The sequence below is a fragment of the Ostrea edulis genome, chromosome 3, assembly GCF_947568905.1.
Source record: "Ostrea edulis chromosome 3, xbOstEdul1.1, whole genome shotgun sequence".
Lineage (NCBI taxonomy): Eukaryota > Metazoa > Mollusca > Bivalvia > Ostreida > Ostreidae > Ostrea > Ostrea edulis.
The window spans coordinates 64,077,046-64,100,100 of NC_079166.1; the positions used below are offsets into that span (position 1 = coordinate 64,077,046).

Here is a 23,055-nt window from a genome sequence, read left to right on the forward strand (position 1 = left end):
AAATTATATCACGCATAACAGAACGAACTGCACTTAACCGAACATCTCTCAAGATGGATTCATATATCTAAATGGGTTTTTTTTTCAAAACAACAAACTAGAGCGAAAGTGTGGCTATGTCACATAATTTGGATTTTAAAGAGGTGAATAAAACGAATAGTGACAACTCTCGTAAATCCTATAAACACAGCCCCTGAACACAGCAGAGGTGGGTTCAGGTACCAAGGAGGAGTAAGTATTCCCTGTTGACAGGTCAAACCCACCCTGAGTTATCCATCTTGATCAAGTAAACGGAGCAACCCGTTGTCAAAATCATTTTATGCAAAAACAATTGGAATGAAACATGTCAGACAGCATTTTACCTAATGATTTGCGAAATGCACATGATCTATTTTTAAACAGAGGCATACTACTGACAAAAAATCATGTTACAGGGATTTCAACAGTCTTGTTTAAAGTAAACATTTTTGAGAGTGATCACTGTAAGTTATATTTTCCTTTTTCATCTTAAAGAATAATAATCAGACATTAAGCATGCCAAGGAATGCGATACCCAACTACATGTATTTTAGAAACCTACGAGTAAACAAGGCGAATACAATAGCGAAATGTAACCGGAAATAATGTATGTCTTTGTAGATCATTTGGAGCCAGTTGTAAACGTAGTTTTGACGATCTATGATACAGCGGATAATTCCTAAGACTCTGAGAGAAATCCTGCTAGGGATGGCATTATTTGCAGTTATTGAATTGAACAATGTAGATAGAACAAGATCAGGTCATGTGATTTGTACATGCATTTGTGAAGAATCATAATGACTTTAAAAGTGACCACACATCTTCTAGACACTATACAATTTCCTTGCAATTATTAATTTATCTTATATTTTCATGCAGATTTTAAGTTTCATGTGGGTCTACGTCAATAGCAAATCACCCATAGATAATGTCAGAGTGTTCACGAAAATATTCGTTACCACTTGAAGAAAAAGACTAAATACTCGTTGTTATGCACCCTGCTTAATAATTCAAAGGCATACCAAAATTCTGAAAGCTTGATTTATTCAAATTCCTCTATATAAAAGATACTATATACAGAGGTATGATAAAAAGGATTAATTCACGATGTTTGCTAGTTTATCACACTTGTAGTTTAACCAATTCTATGTATTGTACAAGCAATGTCAAAACCAATGCTTATTGATTACAATGTATACTACTCTTTGAAATTTGTTTTAACAATTCAGTCAAATAAGGAAACCAGAAAATGTGGTAATAGGACCATCGGTGTAATAACCTGATCCAGAGTATCTTTTAACCCACACTGTTTGTCCCTTCTGAAGAGTTAGCACCACCAAATTGGGTCCTGATTCGTAAGAATCATTTCCACCACTCTGATAGGCCATAGTTCTGACCTTTGTTGATCCACTTAACACAATGTCTACATAAATGGTTTGTTTATTGTAACTCTGTACATTCACGAAAAACACGTAGTTCCCGTTGGTAGGAGCGGTAAATATTCCGTTGCTGGGGTTGTATCCGTTTCCCGTATTAGTGATGACCACGGGAAACACCAAGGTGCTGCTGCTCCAGGAACTGTCAGCTGATGAAACCGTGGCACTAAATGCTACCCTTTTAAGCACGTCTACAAATAAAGATGTTCTCTAAATTAATAATCAAATCGCTTATCTTACTGATATTAGCTATATATATATATATATATATATATATATATATATATATATAAAGTCAAAAAATAAAATGCAATTCTCAAACTTTTATCTATAGCGCTTTCGCCATGCGGGCTCGTCAGTAGATTTACGGTACTCACGAGTCCGCAGGGCGAAAGCGCTATAGATAAAAGTTTGAGTGTTGGATTTTAATTTTTGACTTTATTTTACCCCGATACCAAGAAAATAGAATTTATTATATATACTAGCGGAAAAAAGAAACTGTGCATTATAAAATTTAGTATAATTTTTCTGTATTTATTGTCTATATTTATAAAATCTAAACAATCGATAAAGGTGATGTTTTTGAACAATATCGAATAGTACTCGACTCAGATGCACGGACTTTTTCATGGTTAGTGAACACATGTTGTTTATTGAAGTGTTCGTACGCACGAGTTTTACTGGCCAATACTGTTTGGAGTAAGAAGTGTAAAAGGTTTGTTTGGACACTATTCGTTAAGGAAAGGACTTTAGTTTTGACAAAATGTACCCTTCTGTCATGCCACGACTCAGCGAAAACCAACGTAATCGTGCTATTGGGATGCTTCAAGCTGGAATGGCACAAATATCGTAGCAAGACACTTTGGAGTTCATCGGAACACCATCCACTCATTATGGAGACGTTTCCAACAATCTGGTAACACTCGGGATCGACCACGTTCTGGGCGTCCTCGTGTGACGTCGTGTCGACAGCACAACCACATTAGACTTGTGCACCTGAGAATCGTTTCCAGACAGCAAGTTTGACTGCTTGTAGCATTCCTGGACTTCGACCAATCAGTCCAAGAACTGTGCGTAATCGTCTGCGCGAGCACAACATCAGACCAAGACGTCCAGCGGTGCGCCCAATACTGCTTCAACGTCATCGTATCGCTAGACTAGCGAGGTGCAGACGACATCTGTGATTCAGAATACAGGACTGGGACAATATTCTGTTCACTGATGAATCCAGATTTCATTTGGATAGCAGTGACGGCCGTTGTAGAGTGTATCGTGGCGTTGGGGAGCGCTACCAGGACGATTGTTTTGTGCGACGTCAACAATTCGGTGGAGGTCGCGTTATGGTGTGGGGTGGAATAACAGCACGTGGAAGGACTCCTCTACAAATTGTCAATGGAAATCTCACCGGCGTACGCTATCGAGACGAAATTATTCTGCGCCATGTGATACCCTTCATACAGAAACAACAAAATCACATCACTCTGCAGCAAGACAACGCAAGGCCACATGTTGCACGTGTAGTCAGGGACGTTTCTGTTCAACAGAATGTCGATGTCTTGCCTTGGCCAGCTGTTTTCCCCGATTTATCGCCGATCGAGCACGTCTGGGATGAAATGGAATGACGTCTACGCCGTTTACCAAATCAGCCAGTGACATTGGCTGATTTAGGCCAGGCTTTAACCAACATCTGGAACAACATCCCTCAAGCATTTCTGAACACTTTAGTGGCATCAATGAGGCGCCGTTGTCAAGCATGCGTGAATGCAAAATGGTGGTCACATGCGTTATTAACTTTGTTAATTCAAGTTCGAATACCAGTGTCTTTCGAGTGTGCTGAAATTGACGTTATTCGACGTTAACATTAATGGATTAATAAATGTTGTAACGAATACATTTTTAACAGTATTACAAAAAATAAAATTTGTTCATTGTTATTTATTATTATTTTTTCATATACTAAATAATGCACAGTTTCTTTTTTCCGCTAGTATATATATATTCATTTATTATTTGTTTATTTCTATGCTAATCAGTGGGGTTTTTTTAAGGAGCGAATTTTGACACGTCCTATTTGTCCAATGGTCTGATCCACAATCAGACAGACCTTTAAAGATCGCGATAATTTGATTTAAATATAAGTGAAAACTTTCAAACACAACTTATTTTGATTTGGAATTTCACCACAAACATTTTGTTGTATAATATGTAAATCTACACCCATTCGTAATGACAAAAACGCCACTGTCCACAAACATTTTGTATTTATATTGTATAAACAAATGGATTAAAGAACATAAATGGCCGGGAAAATTACATATTAGATGTAGAATTTTTCAACAAATAAAACAAAATAGAAGCACTTTTGAATTGTCACATGTATACATGTATCTTCCATGTTTTTATAACAACTATAATGTACAAGGTCTGAAAAATGTCAAGTAAAAGCTGTGAGAGGAGTTGGTTACACAAAGTAGGTATCATGTTTAAAAAGTGACAAAGTTCAACTACATGTAAATATTTCGAAGAATGTCCGATAACTTCCAAAAAGACGCATGTACATTGCCAATGCTTTCATAACAGTTGTACAAGGTGTGAAGGATGTCAGATAAATGCTGGAAGAGTAGATAATTACAAAAACAAGTACCATCTATTCAAGACATGCTTAAAAAAATGACAAAGTTCAACTACACGTATGTTTTTTAAAAAAAAAAAGGTATCATCAATTTCAAAAACACACATGCACATCTTCAATGTTTCAACGGTACAAATTTTGAGGAATGTCAAGTTAGAGGTGTGAGAGGAGTTGATAACACAAAGTAGGTACCCTTTTACAGAGACTCCCGCCCGTCAGCCCACTACCCTACCCCCGCCTGCCATTCACCATACTATAAGCCGGATGCACGTTTTGCAACCCGGCCAACCAAACAAGAGGCCCACAGGCCTTAACAGTCACCTGAATACAATAGTCCATATATAGACCTGTCAGGGAGTCTCACATTTGCATTTAAGCCTCATTCTGGAGTCTTCTGTGCACAGCTTTATGATCTTTCTAAATATGCATTCAATTACAATAGAAGGAAAGATGTGGTTTGAAGCATTCAAATGAGACCATATTCATTCTAAATATATATTCATCTTTCATTGAAAATCAAAACAAAAAATTTCTTAACCATTAAAGCATTATATACTCTATGACCATTTTGGCTCCCCTCTACTTCTGGAATCAGAACCTTTGTCTCTGGGGTTATGAAATTTCCAAGTTAAGTAGACAGCTTTAAAATATCATCTTTTTAAATTTGTAGTCAGTTTCTATTCAGTTTCAGCAGATGTAAAGATTTTTAAAAATCATATACGTGAAACATTTAAATCAGCCCTTATTCATTCTAAATGTGTATTTATCTTTCAATATTTACATTCACTGAATCTTTTCTCTTATATTTCTTTTGAAATTGACATTGCTTTCAAATAAGATAATGAATGCATGTTTATTGCAAACTAGTTCGATCCGGTTTTGATAGTACCACCTGTTTATGTAATCATTACCAAATACGGAGCGTCATCAAGGTCAAAGGGTGCTTTGGCTGTTCCGTTTAACGTAACAAATGGTTCAACCATTTGATATTTTAGTACTTTAATCTAGTTTATATTTTAAAACAATATATAAAAATATAAATAATAAAATGTTTTTCTTTGTTGTTTCATCGGGTGATGAAGGTACATTGTAGCAATCATTGCAGACAAAAATTACATAACCTGCTTACGCGGGTTATGATTTTTTCCCCTGTAATGCTAGCTAGCTTCATCACCCGATGAAACAACAAAGAAAACATTTTATTGTTTAATTGAACATCAGAAGAACAAAGGATTGATTGATTGATTGGGGTTTTACGCCGTTTTGGCAATATTTCAGTCATTTTACGGCGGAAGAACAAAGGAAGATTTCTTAAAGAGGTACTCTACATCGTCATAATGGCTGACTTCCTTTTAAAACATGGATGAAAATATGAATATCAGCAATATTTGTCTATTCATTGAAAAGAGTATTCGCCTAGCTGAATAGCTCAGTAGATTATCACGTCGACTGCTGAACTGTAGATCGCGTGTTCGAGTCCAGAAGGGGTTTTAAATTTTTCTCAGATTGCTTTCAACAAAAACTGCATTTTGTGACTAAATAAAGTAAATTTGAAAGTTTTCAATTTCAAAATATTGTTGTACATATCCTATACTTTTCATCCATATCAAATTTCTCTGGTATAGCATACCTCCTTCAAGGGACATGGCCACGATTTGAGCTGAACATTTTTCCATTTTTATTGTTTACAATGCTTAACTATAGCATTTCTGGCCGTCAGCCGTCAGTTGTTGAGTTATAAGTGAGACACAGCACTCACAATTTTTTGTTACGTAAACAACGCTCGTGGCATGATTTTGTTTAGACTGCTTAATAGAAAATATAATGTTTAAAGGGAAAGGCAACCCAAAAGATTTTTACATGATAAGTGGTAGCATTAATTATATGATAAAGATTTGTCATATTCTTCTGTTGATATACGGCCTAGATAAGCTTCAGTAATAATTTGAAAACGTTAAAAATTGAAATTCCCGCGATCTATAGAGGCTACCATGATGTGTAACTCTTTTGTATTCAAGATCACAAAAATCAATAATTTTGACATCACACCGTCTGTTCCGGTTTTGACGAGATTCTAAGATCATCAAAGATGTACATGTCGTAGATTTTACGAATGAATAGGTTGATACCTTCCTGTCATGCAGTTAATTACACTAATGCGAAGGGGATATGTGAAAAAAAATTGTGGTTTTTTTCTCAAAATTCCCGACCCAACCAAGTCATTTGAAAAGAAAATACTACGTAAACTGTGGGCCCATCATTTACGTAATGACAAGTTGAAATTCGAGATATTTGTAGGAAGAAACGTTTACCGTCTGCCTGGTCTGCAACTCGACTGAACGTCTTCTTTTCTTAATTTCTTGCAAAAGAACGGCTCAAAACTTAACTGTTCGTGACTTGTCATGTTTACAATGCTACTGATGAAATACACCCGGAACAGACGGTTTGACGTCATAAATTAAATTAAACATAAATAAAGACTGTCATTTACGATATTAGTAAGTGACACTTTATTCATAAAAGCAACAATGTGGTTAGGGTTGCCTTTCCCTTTAACAGAAACTGAGATGTGACAAACACTTAAAACTGTTTGTTCAGAATTACCTTCTAAATTGAAAATTTTGCTTTCAACAAAACTTCTACTGGGATATTTAACCTAGTATGTGACAACAAGAGGCCCACGGGCCTCATTGCTCACCTGAGTCACCTTAGTCCATAGTTAAAGATTTTCAGTATATATTATCTTTGCTACCCAAGGGTTTACGATCCGATCCGCTTCTCTACAAATCCTTGGCAGATTTAGTGCGACTTTCGTTGCCTCAACTTTCAGCATATGATTGGACACAGGGAAAGTCCACTGCTCAATCAGGGAACGTGTTACGTTAGATCACGTGTAAAACAAAGGGATGTTTAAATACCTACAACTGTCACTCGCAGACTCGACCGTGTGTCAAATACATATTCAAATTAATGATGTCACGTGCGCAGTTCAGACTCGTATCCGAGTAAAAAAGTGCATTTTTACTACAGTACCGTACCATCAGTTTAATATCAAACATATCTTGTAATTCGTTGTTTTATGTTCCATTTATCCCGGATTTAAACAGTTGCATCAGAGCTACATGTATTTTCCTTCATTTGGAAGTCACCTTGCACGCGTGGGGTTATTCTTAGACGTAGACTCAACGACTACATATATTTCATGGGTTCACCAAATCTTTATTTTCTAAATAATATTCTCACTGATTTCTTTTTTAAGTATGTAATTAAGAGATAGCTAAATTCATTATCAATATTTTGAATGATTTGCATACCACATTGCTTTACTCTCTGAGCGCAGCCATTTCTACACAACTTTTTAACAGTAGCTGAAACACACATTTTCATTGGATAAGCATGATGTAATCCAAACAGGGTTGAGTTCTACATCCGCTAGAGGGCGCCACTCAAAGCTACGAAAATCGCACTAAATCTGCCAAGGGTTTGTAGAAAAGCGGAGCGGATCGTAAACCCTTGGTTAGCGAAGATGCATATATATTTGCATGTTCCTATTCTGGTTCTATTCTACCCTCAAGGACCATGATTTTTACAAACTTCAATTTGCACTTTGTCAGGAAGCTTTCATATAAATGTAAACTTCTTTGGCCCAATGGTTCTTGAGAAGAAGATTTTTAAAGATGTTCTCTATATATCAGTATGTAAAGTTTTGATCCCCTATTGTGGCCCCATCCTACTCTTGGGACCATGATTTGAACAAACTTGAATCTGCACTATGTCCGGAAGCTTTTATGTAAATTTGTACTTTCCTAGTCTAGCTGTTCTTGAGAAGAAGATCTTTAAAGATTTTCTCCCTATGAAAGGCGAAGATAACAAACAGTGACCAATCTCATAACTCCTACCAGCAATACAAAATAGATAGCTGGGCAAACACGGACCCCTGGACACACCAGAGGTGGGGTCAGGTGCCTAGGAGGAGTAAGCATCCCCTGTCGACCCGTCACACCCGCCGTGAGCCCTATATCCTGATCAGGTAAACAGAGTTATCCGCAGTCAAAATCAGTGTGCCAAGAACGGCTTAACAATCGGTATAAAACACGTCAGACAGCATTTGACCCAATGATAGGTTGTATTGACGAACCAGATCGTTATAACGACCATACACCTCTGTCCGCGCGAGTTCGAATCCTGCTCGCGTCGGTAAGTGAGAAAGATTCCCAGTTTACTTTCGGAAAGTCGATAGTCTTTTCCCAGGTACATTGTATCTGGGTTCTCTCTTTCACCAATAAAAACTGGGCGCCACCATATAACTGAAAAATTGTTGAGTGTGGCGGAAAACATCAATCAATCAATATAACAACCATATAGAATTTGCGAAATACTGACTTCAATCGAGACTGTTGAAACCCCTGTACCATCAACTTGTTTGTCAGTAGGTTACTTCGATTTAAAAACTGACTATACGCAGAACAAGCTCTTGCATATCGAATCAGTTGAGATATATAAATACCATATGCAGGTTATAATGGAATATTGCTACATAAATATGGAAAGTTGACGATGGAGAAGCTGAAATCATCCCGTTTGTCATACAGTTGAGTTGTCAGATTGCCGCTAATGTCTACTTTCAATAGAATATCTAAGTATGAAGCAGAAGTGGACGACTCTGTGGTGTCCTTTATTTCGAGCTCACAGGGATATATCAAATCGAGATATGAATGAAAGTTATTATTGTTAATAGACAAAACGTCATCGTTTTATATATATATATATATATATATATATATATATATATATATATATATATATATATATATATATTAAAAGAAATAGAATAAACAGTACACAAAGTTAAAAATTTAACGCAAGCGCTTTCATTTTATAATCCTCAGGCGTTACATTTTAAAATAGTTTATATATATACATTTGTATGGAAAACTTTCATCCCCATCCAACCCCCGAGGGCCATGATTTGAACAATCGGGATCCTGTACAATGCCAGGACACTTTCATGTAAATTTGTACTTTCCTGGCTCAGTGGTTCTTGAGAAGAAGATTCTTAATGATTTTCCGTATTTATTCCCATGTAAAACTTTGATCCCCTATTGTGGCCCCAACCTACCCACGGGGCCATGATTTGAACAAACTTGAAGCTGCATTATGTCAGGAAGCTTTCATGTAAATCTCAGCTCCTCTGGCCCATTGGTTCTTGAGAAGAAGATTTTTAAAGATTTTCCTTATTCATTCCCATCTAAACCTTGTGATCCCCTATTGTGGCCCAAACCTACCCCCAAGGTCCATGATTTGAAGAAACTTGAATCTACACTATGTAAAGAAGCTTTCATGTAAATTTCAGTTCCTCTGGCCCAGCGGTTCTTAAGAAAAAGATGTTTAAATGACCTCACCCTATTTTTGCATTTTTAGCCGAGTTGCAACGAAGTTGAACTCGGCTATTGGTTTGGTACCAGATGCGGGTGGGCGGGCGGGCGGGCGGGCGTCAACAATTGGTTTCCGGATAATAACTCAAATATTTTACAATCTAATCAAATGAAACTTTGATATATTGTTGGGTACCAAGTAAGGAAGACCCCTATTGATTTTGGAGAACAAATGTCAAAGGTCAAGATCACAGTGACCGAATATAGAATGAAAATTTCAGAAAAATTTGGTTTCCGGATGATAACTCAAAAAGTTTATATCTGAATCAAATGAAACTTTGATATATTGTTGGGTACCAAGTAAGGAAGACCCCTATTGATTTTGGAGAACAAATGTCAAAGGTCAAGGTCACAGTGACCGAATATAGAATGAAAATTTCAGAAAAATTTGGTTTCTGGATGATAATTCAGAAAGTTTAAATCCGAATCAAATAAAACTTTGATATATTGTTGGGTACCAGGTAGAAAGACCCCTATTGATTTTGGAGAACAAATGTCAAAGGTGAAGGTCACAGTGACCGAATATAGAATGAACATTTCAGAAAAATTTGGTTTCCGGATGATAACTCAGAAAGTTTAAATCCGAATCAAATGATACTTAAAGATATTGTTATGTACCAGGTAACGAAGACCCCTATTGATTTTGGAGAAAATGGGTCAAAGGTGAAGGTCACAGTGACCGAAAATAGATTTAAAATTCAAAAAAAAAAATAGTTTCCGGAGAATAAATTGAATATTTTTAATTTGAATTAAAAGAAACTTGGTTATATTGTTGAATACCAGCAAACCAAGGCCCCTATTGATTTTGGAGAAAAAAGGTCAAAGGTCAAGGTCACAGTGACCAAAAATAGATTGAAAACTTCAGACAAATATGGTTTCTGGACAGTAACTTGAAAAGTTTAAAACTGAAATTAGTTCTTTACAATTATAAATATGCCACATCATTCCTGACTTTACAATGTATCCCATGCAACTCGGCTTATGCACCCCTGGGTGCATATATTGATTTTTGTGATTATATCCCCTTTGTATGGGGACATGGCCCTTTATTAGAACAAACTTGAAAGCCCCTCACTCAAGGATGCTTTGTGTTAAGTTTTGTTGAAATTGGCTTAATTGTTCTGGAGAAGAATATGAAAATGTGAGAAGTTTATAACGACGACGACGACGACAGACATCGGACAAATTTTGATCAGAAAAACTCACTTGAGCCTTCGGCTCAGGTGACCCAAAAACATGGCACGAGACTTGTTTACATAAAGCACTGTGGGCTTTGTACCTCCCATGTAACTCGACAACTGACAATCAATTTTTTCCTGACCATTCGAAATACCTCACTTAGACATTCTAAACATAAAAATAAAATTTGAAATTCTCAGCATAAATCGTGTCCATGCCCCTATAAACATTCAAGTATTATAAACTATATGACCATTTTGGCCTCGACGTACTCCTAACCCGAGGGGTCAAACTTTCACTTGTGAATTGAATCAAATAACAACAATAGATACACCACTGGCATGTGTGTGCGTATTCGAGAAAATTTGTTATAAAGAAGTTCGAAAAATCACATCACACGCAATAGAATTTCAGTTTTTTAAACATGTTTTTCCCAAAATGCCACGACCAACTTCTCAAGCACCAAGCGTCAGCTGATTGTCAGATGAAATATGTGTATCTCGTGCATTAAAAAAAAGGGAAAAGGCGATTTTGCTGCCTCATTAGGTAATTCGATTTATAATAGATTTCGATAATACTTAGTTCATTAATATTCAACTAGACATGTAGCACTCACTGTATAGAATTATAGTAATTCCGCTAACTTTCTATGCGCAGTAATTTTCTCCATTATTTGTACACAAAGTCTAACACCTCAAAATTGCTCAATAAAAAAATATGAATTTCTGGAAAACAGAAAATATATTCTGTTGATTAGGATAAATGATATGAAAAGGCTTTGTAGATGCGTACATCAATCGTTTACTGGTAGTTTGGTTTTACTATGAAGTCACTAATTAATCACATCTTAGCATACGATTCTTATTACATATTAAAAAGATAAAAGTATGCAATGACAATTGACAATAATTGTTTGTTTCAATTTTTACATTGGTACATAGAGGACTATCGATAATGTTACGATGGAATAAATAATTGTTTAATATAAAATTGTGTCGAAGTCTTGGTACACAAGAATTTTTATAGATTTACAGTTAGGTAAATGCAATTTAGAGTGTTTCTTGTGTTGTAATTTTAGCAGGAAATATATCTTTATGATAGTTTGGAGTCAAAGTCTGGTCCACTTTATATATTGTTTTATTCATGTTGTTTTTCGCCCAATTTGAAGCTGATCCCAACCCGTTTCCAAATGGAGATTCTCTAGATGCTGAAAAAGTTAATCCTATAACTAATTTGCTGCAATTAGTTGAAATGATTCTAACTAATTTTGCTTATTCGTTTTGAGGTTTACATCCTCCCTATACTCTATTGGTTGGTTGTATATTGTTTAACGTCCCACTCGAGATTTTTTACTCATATGGAGACGTCACCATTGTCAGTGAAGGGCTGCAAAATATAAGCCTATGCTCGGCGCTTATATGGCCATTAAGCAGGGAGGGACCTTTATCGTGCCACACCTGCTGTGACACGGCTCTTCAGTATTTCCGATATCATCCAAAGAACTGCCCCATTTAGTCACCTTTGACGACAAGCAAGGGGTACTGGCAATGGTGACGTCTCCATATGAGTGAAAACTTTTCGAGCGGGACGTTAAACCATATCTAACCAACCAATCCAACCCACGCCACCGTCTTTCAGTACTGTCAGTATTTTTATTCATAAGGGTATTGAATCAGTTAGTTCCATACTCATCCCCATTTCCACACGAAGTCCAGCAACTGAACTCAGGGTTGTGAGTGAAAGTTGGAAGTTGAAAACAACTAATAACGTTGTGAAATTGCTGGACAGTAAAACAACCGAATGTCATTTTGTCTAATGAACATTTTATGAATGCTATACCAAAACTTTAACGTCAACGTGCTATGATAAAAATACATTTATTACATTTTCAACAGTGAAATACTGCAATTTATCCATTGAATAATAAATTTATATTTTCAGAGTTGTTATTTTTACACTGTGAATAACAAAAGTGTTATTTTCATAATGTGAAAATACTGAATAACCGGGACTACGTGCCGTAATATTCATCCGCGATATATAAGATCACTTTTTAAATGTTATATATGCTTAATTTTTCATGTTTTTTTTTGTTTTGTTTTTTTTGTCTTTGTCCCCCCCCCCCCCCCCCCACTTTTTTTTCTCCATCTGAATACCCAAAATGATAATGAATTATAGTTGTCTCATTGTTCAAATGTATCGATTTTATATATTTTGCATATTTCTTAATGTACTGTATTTTCTGCGCAATCTTGTTTTGAACGTCAACACAGGGACAGCTAAAAGTGCTTAAGGAAAAACCAAAGAAAATGTGATAAACAGAAGATTAAATCTTTCTATTGTTAGATATATAATCTATTTCACGAGTAAGACAGGAATTTTTTTTTTATATTTTCACTCGTACTTCGCACCCGTAAAAATATCAAACAAATCTTGTCTCACTCGTGAAATAAATTCTACATCCAATCTACTTAAAATCAGACTTCTTAGATCCGCGCCGTATACTCTGTGCAGAGTATACGGTGCGGATCTAAGAAGTCTGATTTTAAGTAGATTGCTTTACATCCAACAACGAAATATTGAATATATTCTCTGTATAATAAAATACAAACAAATGAATCATACCACATTTGTTGTTTGTCATATTCATTCGGAACACCTCCAGAGCCGACACTGTAGAGGAGAGCTTCATTTGATCAAACTGAGATTCCTTAACTTCCGCCTTCAGGTCCACAATGGTCTTATTGACTTCATCTAAAACAATGAAACTATATATATATGGTTCCAAAGCATTTGCGAATAAGATACCAGTTTTCATCAACTCGGTAGCTTTTAAAAATTGATAAATGGTATTTCTTAAAAGAAGAAATAAAGAATAGGTGATGAAACAATAAAAAAAAACATGTGAAAAGGTTTGGTTTCTGCCATTTATAAATCTACACTTCATGATGTTGATTACATATCAGTTTGACGAATTGTGAACTAAATAAAGTCCTACTTGGTTAGCGAGAAGATTTCAAAATACTTCCCATATATATTCACTAAACAACAATTACATATCAAAAATCTCGGAGTTACGGATTGAACAGATGTGAATCTTCAGTATATAAAATACGTTTTGAAGCACATTTCGGCTTTTCGTGGTTCTTGAAAAGATATTTCAAACAACCAACACTATTGTTGCCACTTCTAAATTATCTTCCAATGGAAAACAGTCCCAACCTTGACTTGAACAAACTTTTTTCCTTTACTCAATGATGTGACAAGTTTTGTTGAAATGTTTATTCTGGAGAAGTCCAGATTATCTCAGACAGACACGAGATGGACGTCAGTAGCAGACGACAGACACGAGATGGACGTCAGTAGCAGACGACAGACACGAGATGGACGTCAGTAGCAGACGACAAACACGTGATGGACGCCAGTCTCACTTTGATCAGAAAAACTTACTTGATCTATCAGCTCAGTTTAGTTTGTATAACTACAAAATCTGTAACTTACCAAATATTGAAGTGATTTGAGTTTTTTGCAAGTTTTCGAAACCAAATATCTTATTGTTAGCTGTTGTCAAATCGTTGTTAAGACTCTCCAGGGTATTATTCAGCCCGTTCGATAATATTTCATACTTTTCCTCTATCATCTCAGAAATACCTCTGTCAACTTCTAACGTGTGTTTATTCAGGTCAAGAAGAGTAATTGAGAGATACCGAACTTCCACTTTTAAATCACTGAGTACCGTGCTAGTGTTTCTCTCAAATGTTTCTCTTTTCTCCTCCAACTGCAATACAAACTCCTGAAAATGGTCGTTGATCTGTGTAAAGTTTTGTTTGACGGTGTTCAATGTGTCCTCATACTTCCTGTTTTCAAGGTCAAGTTTCTGGTTTTCACGCTTCAGTGAATCTACTTCCTGTTGTAAGTTTGTCACTTCTAAATCCGTTTTCTGCTGTGTGGCTTCTAATGTTTTCATGGTTTGCTTCAGGTCGACCATGTCTTTCATCAAGGCGTGCACATTCTTTACAAGGGCCATTCGGATGAGTGTTTCTTGGTTCAGGAGTTGCCGGAAAACGTCCACATTTTCCGAGTCAAGTCCACTTACATCCAGTTGAGTTAAATTGTTATTTTTGTTGTCCGTGAGAACGGAAAAAGCAAATGATTGCATGAAAGAAATCAACACTAACGTAAGGACTAGTGATCGTTTCATCTTGGAAATCAGAACGAGAATTCTGATGAAGGCGGGATTGAGTCACTTTTATAAAAGTAATCCATGATATCTGTTACGTCAAGTATTGACTTCTTCTATCTCCAGAGTTATGGATGAGTTACATTACATACCGAAGTATCTTAAATAGATTATTCGTATCAATTTATTCAGTATCAGGAACGAAAGATTACTCAGGTTTCCGAACGAGCGTAAAATTCAGCTGTCACGCCTTATAGAAAATCTATTTTTATGGAACATGAAATTGACATTCAATTTAAAGGGTCATTTCAAAGTGGGTAAATAGTGTTTACGCAAGAGTTGCATCCATATCTTAGAGGATAGATTCGCTAAATTACCGATAATTCATTACGTTAACTTGGCCTTGTTTACAACATACGTATGTATGACATATGAGTAACATCATGTTCAAATTGAATCATTCTTATCAAGGAAAGCAAACATTTAGGCTGAAGGAACGTTTCAATATCTCATTTCCCATTGGCTTTCACCCTCGTAGGATGATTTGTATTCACAACACATCTGCGAAAATCTTAACTTTCATTTGATAATTTTGTTATTCATGTGCGAAAATCTTGATTAATATTCGATGATCTTGATATTTATATTCAATAAGTCTAGCATGTGTACATAAACATTACGATTTTCGAATATAAATCAAGGTTTTTTGCATATAAATCAAGATTTGTATATTATTATATAGCTAATAAATAGTCTATTATAAAATCTCCATAGAATCTAGAGAATGTTAGTGTTCAATATCCTGAGAATTTATTGAACGCTAACGTAACATTTATTGTGTGCGCCCGAAACATTCCAAGTATGAGCGTTCAATATTGACCTTACCGTAAAATGACGTAAACAAGCTAAAATGGCAGATGACGGTCTTCTGGACAGAGCCGGTATTTGATATCATATTCATTTACTTACACAAAATGTTTTACTGTACATAAATTATGATGTCTTCATTCACAAAATCAGTTTGCTTCATGCATCAATGACAGGATTAATATTGAACAGTTAAGAAATGCGTGCTGATATTGCACACTTTCACCTTAGATGCCAATATTGATGAATTCTCGTCTATTTTGGAGTATTTTGAGTGAAAAGGGATATAATTCAACAACTAAATATTTTAGCTATATAATTAAAGGGTTATTGAACTTATATTGGTGAATATTGGCACGAGTTGGTTGTCAAAATGCACGAGCTTGCGAGCTTGCGACGCTATAATCCAGCATACTGCATGGTACTAGCACTTCGTGAAAAGTATGCTGACTTAAAGTGCAGCACTTCATACCCTCATGTATTTTCAAAATGGAAATTTGCACTCTACTTTCATCTCTCTCAGGATTTCTAGCCTTTAAAACAGACGTACTATATTTATCAAAATCCATACGCAATTGTTCACATCTGCATCGCATTGATGAGGAAATAGCTATCATTACAATTTACCTGATCAAGATATAGGGCTCACGACGGGGATGCTCCCACCTCTGGTATATTCAGGGGGTCCGTATTTGCCCAACTCTGTATTTTGTATTCCTTATACGAGTTATGAGATTGATTACTCTTTGTTATATTCACCTTTGATAAAGATATTGAAGGGGGAAAAAACATTGGAAATGTAAATATTTTCTAGAGGACTACAACAGGCAATTTATGAAATCTTACATACTTGTAAATTATGGAAGTGCATGCCATATTGTCATCTATATTTTTACTACTGTATACATGTATATATTTTGTCTAAATTTTAGATAAATTCACCTCATCGCAATCATTTATTTAAATTATATGATTTAGCAACTTTAGAATGGTATCGTATACGAAAATCTAGAGAAGTCAAATTAGGAGCATGATCAACAAAAATTAAATGTCGTTATTACCAAATAATAGTCGTCATAACGAGATAAAATGTTACGCAGTGTGTAGAACTACATCGCATTCATGAAGATATGGCTACCATTACAGTTTGTAGAGACATCAAAGGCAAAAACATTAAAAAAAAATGCACCGTATATATTTGCATTAAAGTCGATCCACGTGTAAGTGGGGGGCCTATATTTTTCTAGAATTTTTTATGAACTTCACATTGCATGATTCTCTTATATACGATACGCTTCCGTACTTATAAGACGAACTGAATTTTTTTATCAGATTAACGTCAACTCAATACCTATTTTCTAGCAAGAGTTATTTCTCTTTGATGTATATATATACTTTCTGGACGTTGATCTCGATCTTTCTTACCGAAAGCACCATGTTAAAGCAATACAAGCTTTAACTGACGGTATCTTTTCAACTATCTAATATGCACTTAATAGCACCTATCGATATAAATAATATAATCCCCAAAATCTGAAGAAAAAATCAGCAAAAAAAAACAAGAGAAAATTGTTTGATAGAATACCTACAATGAACGTTTCGTATATACCGCCAATAAGGCATACACAAGGGCTGCGTTCAAGATCATAGCGGCTAGCTGAGGTGCTAAGTATGGGGACGGATTTGTGCCATTTTACACTGTATCGTCTTTTTGTTATATTTCAAGGCGAACTTTTCGTCCCCAAATAATGAAAAGACGACTAAATTATAAGATTAGCCACTTTTCGTCTCAAAATAACTGTAATAGAGTGAAATTTTACATGTTTTAATACTTTATTTCAGGGATTTCATTTATTGAAAATAAATTGCTTTAATTCAATTTTTAATTGTTTTAAAATTTGATATGAGAATAAAGTTTTATCTAATTGAAATCATTATTATAACTATGACTTGTGTTTGTCTTGTTATTTCATTACTTATTAAATTTTACTGCTTACCATGCAGAACAGGTTTTTCTTTAGGATAATTGTTACTATTTACAGATCACTCTAGTTTGGTCACATGGTTTTTAGGAGGGAATTTTTTTTTTGAGGACAGGTATTCTTGTTTTCATGCTTAAGTGGCACAGAAGGGTTTTTGGATAAAAGTTTCATATAGTAGCTTGTTCTTTACTAGTTGATTGATTTACTGGATGGAGATATATTCTATTTGATCAGGTTAGTATTAAACTTAGGATGCCGAGTGCACCATTTCTTTATTTTCACTACTTTATCTTGTCTGAGTGAATGTTTGAATGATAGACAATATGAGGAGTGAATGATCTTTTCAAGTTTGCACGAATGCTGTAAATAATTGATATAGAACATATTAATATATAATTAAATAAGATTCAAATTAATATGTTTAACTTTTAAAGGAGAGAATGAATGTATTACACTAAATACAAATACTTAAGAGTAAATATTCATTCATGCAATAAATTATAACTCTACAGTAAATACCTATTTCATTATATTTAGAACATCAACACATACTATAAAGTAGGAGGATTGCTTAATATTTGCACCGACCTTTGCACCTCATGGGAGGTAAGGTTAATTGTAGAAATGTTGTAAGTTTTACTATAAATTCAGTATTACACATGCAAATTGTTAAAGCATTTATAGTCAGTTTTCTTTTTGTTCAATTCATGTACTTTAGCAGTTTAGCATGAATTATCTATTAGTTAGAATTTATTCAGTTTGTGTATATCATAAACTTTTTACTATGATAAGCTTATTCATGCTAAGCTTAGGGAAAGATTATTGATTCAAGAAATTATTGTAATTTATATATAATGTCTATGTATTTTAACCTATCTTTTAATATTTTGATAAGGACCTTGATTGTAAAATTCTTATGCAGAGTTATTGTTCTTGTATTCATAACTTTGATTGTATTTCAGGGTCATGCAACAATAATTTTTAGGTACATCGCCACAATAAAGATGCAACCCACAACACCGGAGTTATTGTTATTATTCCACCCGGTTACAACGAAAAGACGACAAATTGTAAAATGGCACAAATCAGGCACCATACCTAGCCCCTAGGCTAGCTGCTACAATCTTGAACGATGAATGCCGAACATAATCAGATTGTTGAGGCCGAGGTCATATACAGAGACGGAAACTGACGCGAGTAGCTACACGTCGTTTGTTTTAAAATATTTCATAATTTTATAGGACAAAAAGTACTCTAAGTGTAAGAAGGTAATAGAGACGCAAATGTGCCACTCAAATGAAATCGTGATAGTGAATTTTCTTATAAATTGGCATGTTCAATTGTTTACAAATCTGGCAAGTGCTCAGTGCCCCTATTTTGCTTTTTGCCGAACTGGTGACCTCCGAGGTCAATGCACATCGGAGATTACGGGCAGGAATTACTGACAGGATGAGAATGATTCATGAATCGACATTTTCTGCTGATTTGACATGTTTATTGCTGAAACAGATTCACTCTGATTCTATGAAGTTATATCAAATCACAAAGATAAAATATTTGCTCTTTTATTTTTTATTTGATTTGCCGTCAGTTACAGCGTGTATTGCTTTAAATACATTAAATGAATAAGAAAATAAATATACAGAATTTATTGCAACTGTATCGGTACAAATGTAACTGTTGTCCGTCAATGGTCTCTAAATATGTAATTGAATTGCTTTTGGGTATATAATGATGAGAAACATATCTTCAACAAAAAGATATCATCAATGATTAAAATGCATTTGATTATATTTGAATTGTGGACATATGATAAGCACAGCAATAAATGTCAAAATACATATCACCAAGCGGAAGATTGGAATTCATGCCACAATTGATATACATTTCCAAATACTAATAATGATTTTATTAAGGAAAATGGTTTGGCGAAAGAAAAAAAATGAGCAAATTCATATTCTCTCGCAAAAGTAGATAGTGGATCACGCGACCTGTTATTTATCTGTAGGTCCATAGAACGTGGAAGTCGGGGTGTCAGTTCAGTTCAGTTTATTTCTTTGTGCCATCTGGCACATCAGATATACAATTTTATACATAATGAAATATAAGGTGAACAACATACACATAATCAGAGCTATAGATCAGCATACACATACATATAAGTATAAAAGATAATATTTGTAATATAGGTGTTTGCGTGAGAGTTGTATGAAAATAAAAATAGAAGAAGAAAAAAAATTGTGTTAAATGAGAAAATGAAATGGGGTGTAATTACAATTATGAATTATCCTTTTTTATTTTCTCTGCTAGGAATAAAAATGTTCCTAAGTTTCGCAATTCTTTAACATTTTGTACACTTAATAATTGAATTAATTTGAAAACACTTGGACGTCTAAAATAATACTTTTTGATATATAAATTGCGTATTTCTTGGTATTTTGGACATTTCAAAATAAAGTGAAACTCATCCTCTACGTCTTTTAAATCACACAATGTACATATTCTATTGTTCTTAAGTTCATTTTTGTATCGACCTGATTCTATATTAAGATTGTGAGAGGATAGTCTGAATCTAGTTATACTTTATCTATGTATTTCACTCATTGATTTGGATAAATAATACTGTGATCCAAAATTGCCTGCTATATATTGATAGTATTCCCATCGTGATGACTTTCTAATTGCAGAAAACATTTCTTGCTTATCTAAATCAAAAACTCTTTGCTCTAATATTTTTTTGCATAGGTTTATCAATAATACTTTCAAAAAATAAACAAGTGAAATCGAGAGAACGATGACGTATATCTTTGTTATTTTAAGAACCAGTGACTTGAAATTTGGCATGCAAGTAGTTAAAACATTAATCTATGCAAGGAAAACGACAAATTATGCATAGATTACCTAGTTTACGATTTTTTTAGGCATTTGAAGCGAGTGGTTAGTTTTTTAACTGTGTCAGAGTTAGACCCCTTTCTATATTTATGGTATCACAGAGTTGGGGCCCAAAACGGGCTTAGCCCCTGTGATTTTATCTCCGTTTCTGAAGATCATTATTTTAGTTTTATCGACATTTAAAGTTAATTTCCATTCATTGTTATAAACGTGTAAAGTGTCGAGCATACGTTGTAGGGACTCAGGACTCTCAGCAAACAGAACCATATCATTAGCGTACATTAATAAAAACAAGTTTAACATTTTCAATTAAAATGCATTTCACAATCATAGTGCGGCGCACGTATATATAAAACGTGCCCCCAACCGCGTCGCTTATTTGCGTTACGCTCAGCTGACTAAACCCAAATTTTAAAATGATTCTTAATGTCCTAGTTTCTTTTTCTTTTTATTATTATTATTATTTTTCTGATTCATTTATTTTAGTAGCTTTTTAAGAAATTTCCTTAAGACACCCCCCTTTAAGAATTAATATACAACGGACGTGACATGATTTCTTTTTCAATGTTGTATTCTACTGATCGTACATATTTCAAAATTAAATCACATAAGAAAATTTTATATATTACATAAATTCTCGAAAAATGTATTCAGACACCCCACTCCCTTTTATTCACTAGAATTAAACATATACATTTTCTGTAGTAGTTAGGCGCCTTGCTTATCCGACCGGTATAAAACTTTCAAACTCTCTCCTATCTATTAGTTGTTAAGGCGCTCAGATAACATGGAAAATTTAACACTTTTTCCGTCATACTTAAATATATGAAATGAGATACCGTATAAGTTTTACATAAGTTACACATGTTTATATTTTAGCAGGATTAGAATGCCAACGCCACATCAGTTATTTACTGTGCAAGTAGAGTTTATAAGAAATGCTTAATTAGTTATAAAAAGTTCTATCATAGTAATTCAGATTTAAAGATTATTAAGACCTTTATTTACTCCAAGTAATGTTTGGGAATTTTATTGGTTAGTTTGCATTGCGATACACGATATCGATAAATAGATAAATATCCAATAAGTAAAATGATGGTTAGTTAAAGAGTCTGGATAGTTAATATAATTGATACAAAGTTTTTAGTTTTGAAATGAAATAAATAATTCGTCGCATACATGCTTTTATACAACGAAAGTGTTTTTAAATGAAATATAAATCAATGATATGTAGTTTACATCATATTATTTAGTTTTAAGTTGTGTCAGTATTCTCCATTGCGAAGATTGTACGTTTTAGTCATGTAATACTGGAGGTGGTGGATGCACTCGATCCCTGTTTTTCTTCTCTCTTTTTTTATTTTTTTTAAATTTTTTTTTTTTACAAAGACCATGTCCTTATTTTTTACCACCTTCATGACATTTCCCAACACTTATTTAAACAAATCTACAAGAAATAACTATGGTAGAATATTGAAGATAACGGTTTGACGGTTTGATGACCTCAAAAAATCCAGCATAACGAAATAAAGTTCCTGTGCCTTTAAAAACACACATACACGCGGCCCCCAAACACACTCAATTTTGTAAAATCGGTAGTAGGCAAAATCAAAACTTTGTATCTTTTTTTCAAATTTGGAAACAGATGTGAAATATAAACATACCGGAGAGGTCTTTTTATCTTTTAACATGTGGACATAAAATTATGAAAGTTTTTTTCACATGACTTTACGGGATTTGTCGCGAACAGCAATTTTCCCGCGTAACGTCACGGAAAAGAAAGAATGCAAATATACCGATTAGACAAACATGCATTGTTGTATAGCCTGCTGTTCTATATGAAGTTATTTATAGTCGAGATAGATCATGCAAACGTGAACTGTAAATAGCCTGCTGTTGTATTGCTAATCAAGTTAATTCTAGAAGTAAAAGCTTTACCGATTATGTGAAAACATATAAAATGAAAAAGAGAATAAGGTACAACCGTATAACGGGTATTTCCTGCTGTTGTCCAGTTTTTGAGGATAGGAAAAATCCGCAAAAATGACAATTGAAATATATATACATGCTTAAAGATACATATAAGTATAATGCAACCGCAGAAATTGGAAACGCAAAATATCATTAGCTACTATTTGCGGATCAAATCGTAAAAAAAGTTCAACCACAGAAAATACCCGTTATACGCGATATATTCCGAGAATGCATTATGTAACTCAAGCATGCGCACTACCTAAACTAACACTATCAATAGTATTGCTAACACCCAACAGCAACGACACTAGCAATAACGTAGAAGGTTGTTTAATGTCATGCACACTTTATATTCCCCGGTGCATGTACACCTGGTTATCAATCATTCTACTACAAAATCAGCTGCTATTGATAGCCCGTCCTCACAATGTCAAGATTTTATGGGCATTTAATGACAAAA

General features: G+C 34.5%; 1 protein-coding gene across 1 annotated transcript; it reads right to left on the minus strand.

Moving 5' to 3' along the window:
- Nucleotides 1-1,045: 1,045 nt before the first annotated feature.
- Nucleotides 1,046-14,912, minus strand: LOC125675856 (uncharacterized). The gene is made up of 3 exons (XM_048913688.2): nt 14,202-14,912; nt 13,326-13,454; nt 1,046-1,645 (listed from the first exon to the last, which is right to left on the minus strand). Exons 1-3 carry the CDS (start codon nt 14,899-14,901, stop codon nt 1,248-1,250), a joined length of 1,227 nt encoding a protein of 408 aa, XP_048769645.2. The 5' UTR covers nt 14,902-14,912; the 3' UTR covers nt 1,046-1,247.
- Nucleotides 14,913-23,055: the final 8,143 nt, after the last annotated feature.

Excerpts from the sequence above, each read along its gene's own strand:
- LOC125675856 (XM_048913688.2), bottom strand. The coding sequence starts at position 14,901 with ATGAAACGATCACTAGTCCTTACGTTAGTGTTGATTTCTTTCATGCAA. Across the intron at positions 13,455-14,201 it reads TCAAATCACTTCAATATTTG|ATGAAGTCAATAAGACCATT; the intron begins GTAAGTTACAGA and ends TCATTGTTTTAG. Across the intron at positions 1,646-13,325 it reads TATGACAAACAACAAATGTG|ACGTGCTTAAAAGGGTAGCA; the intron begins GTATGATTCATT and ends CTTTATTTGTAG.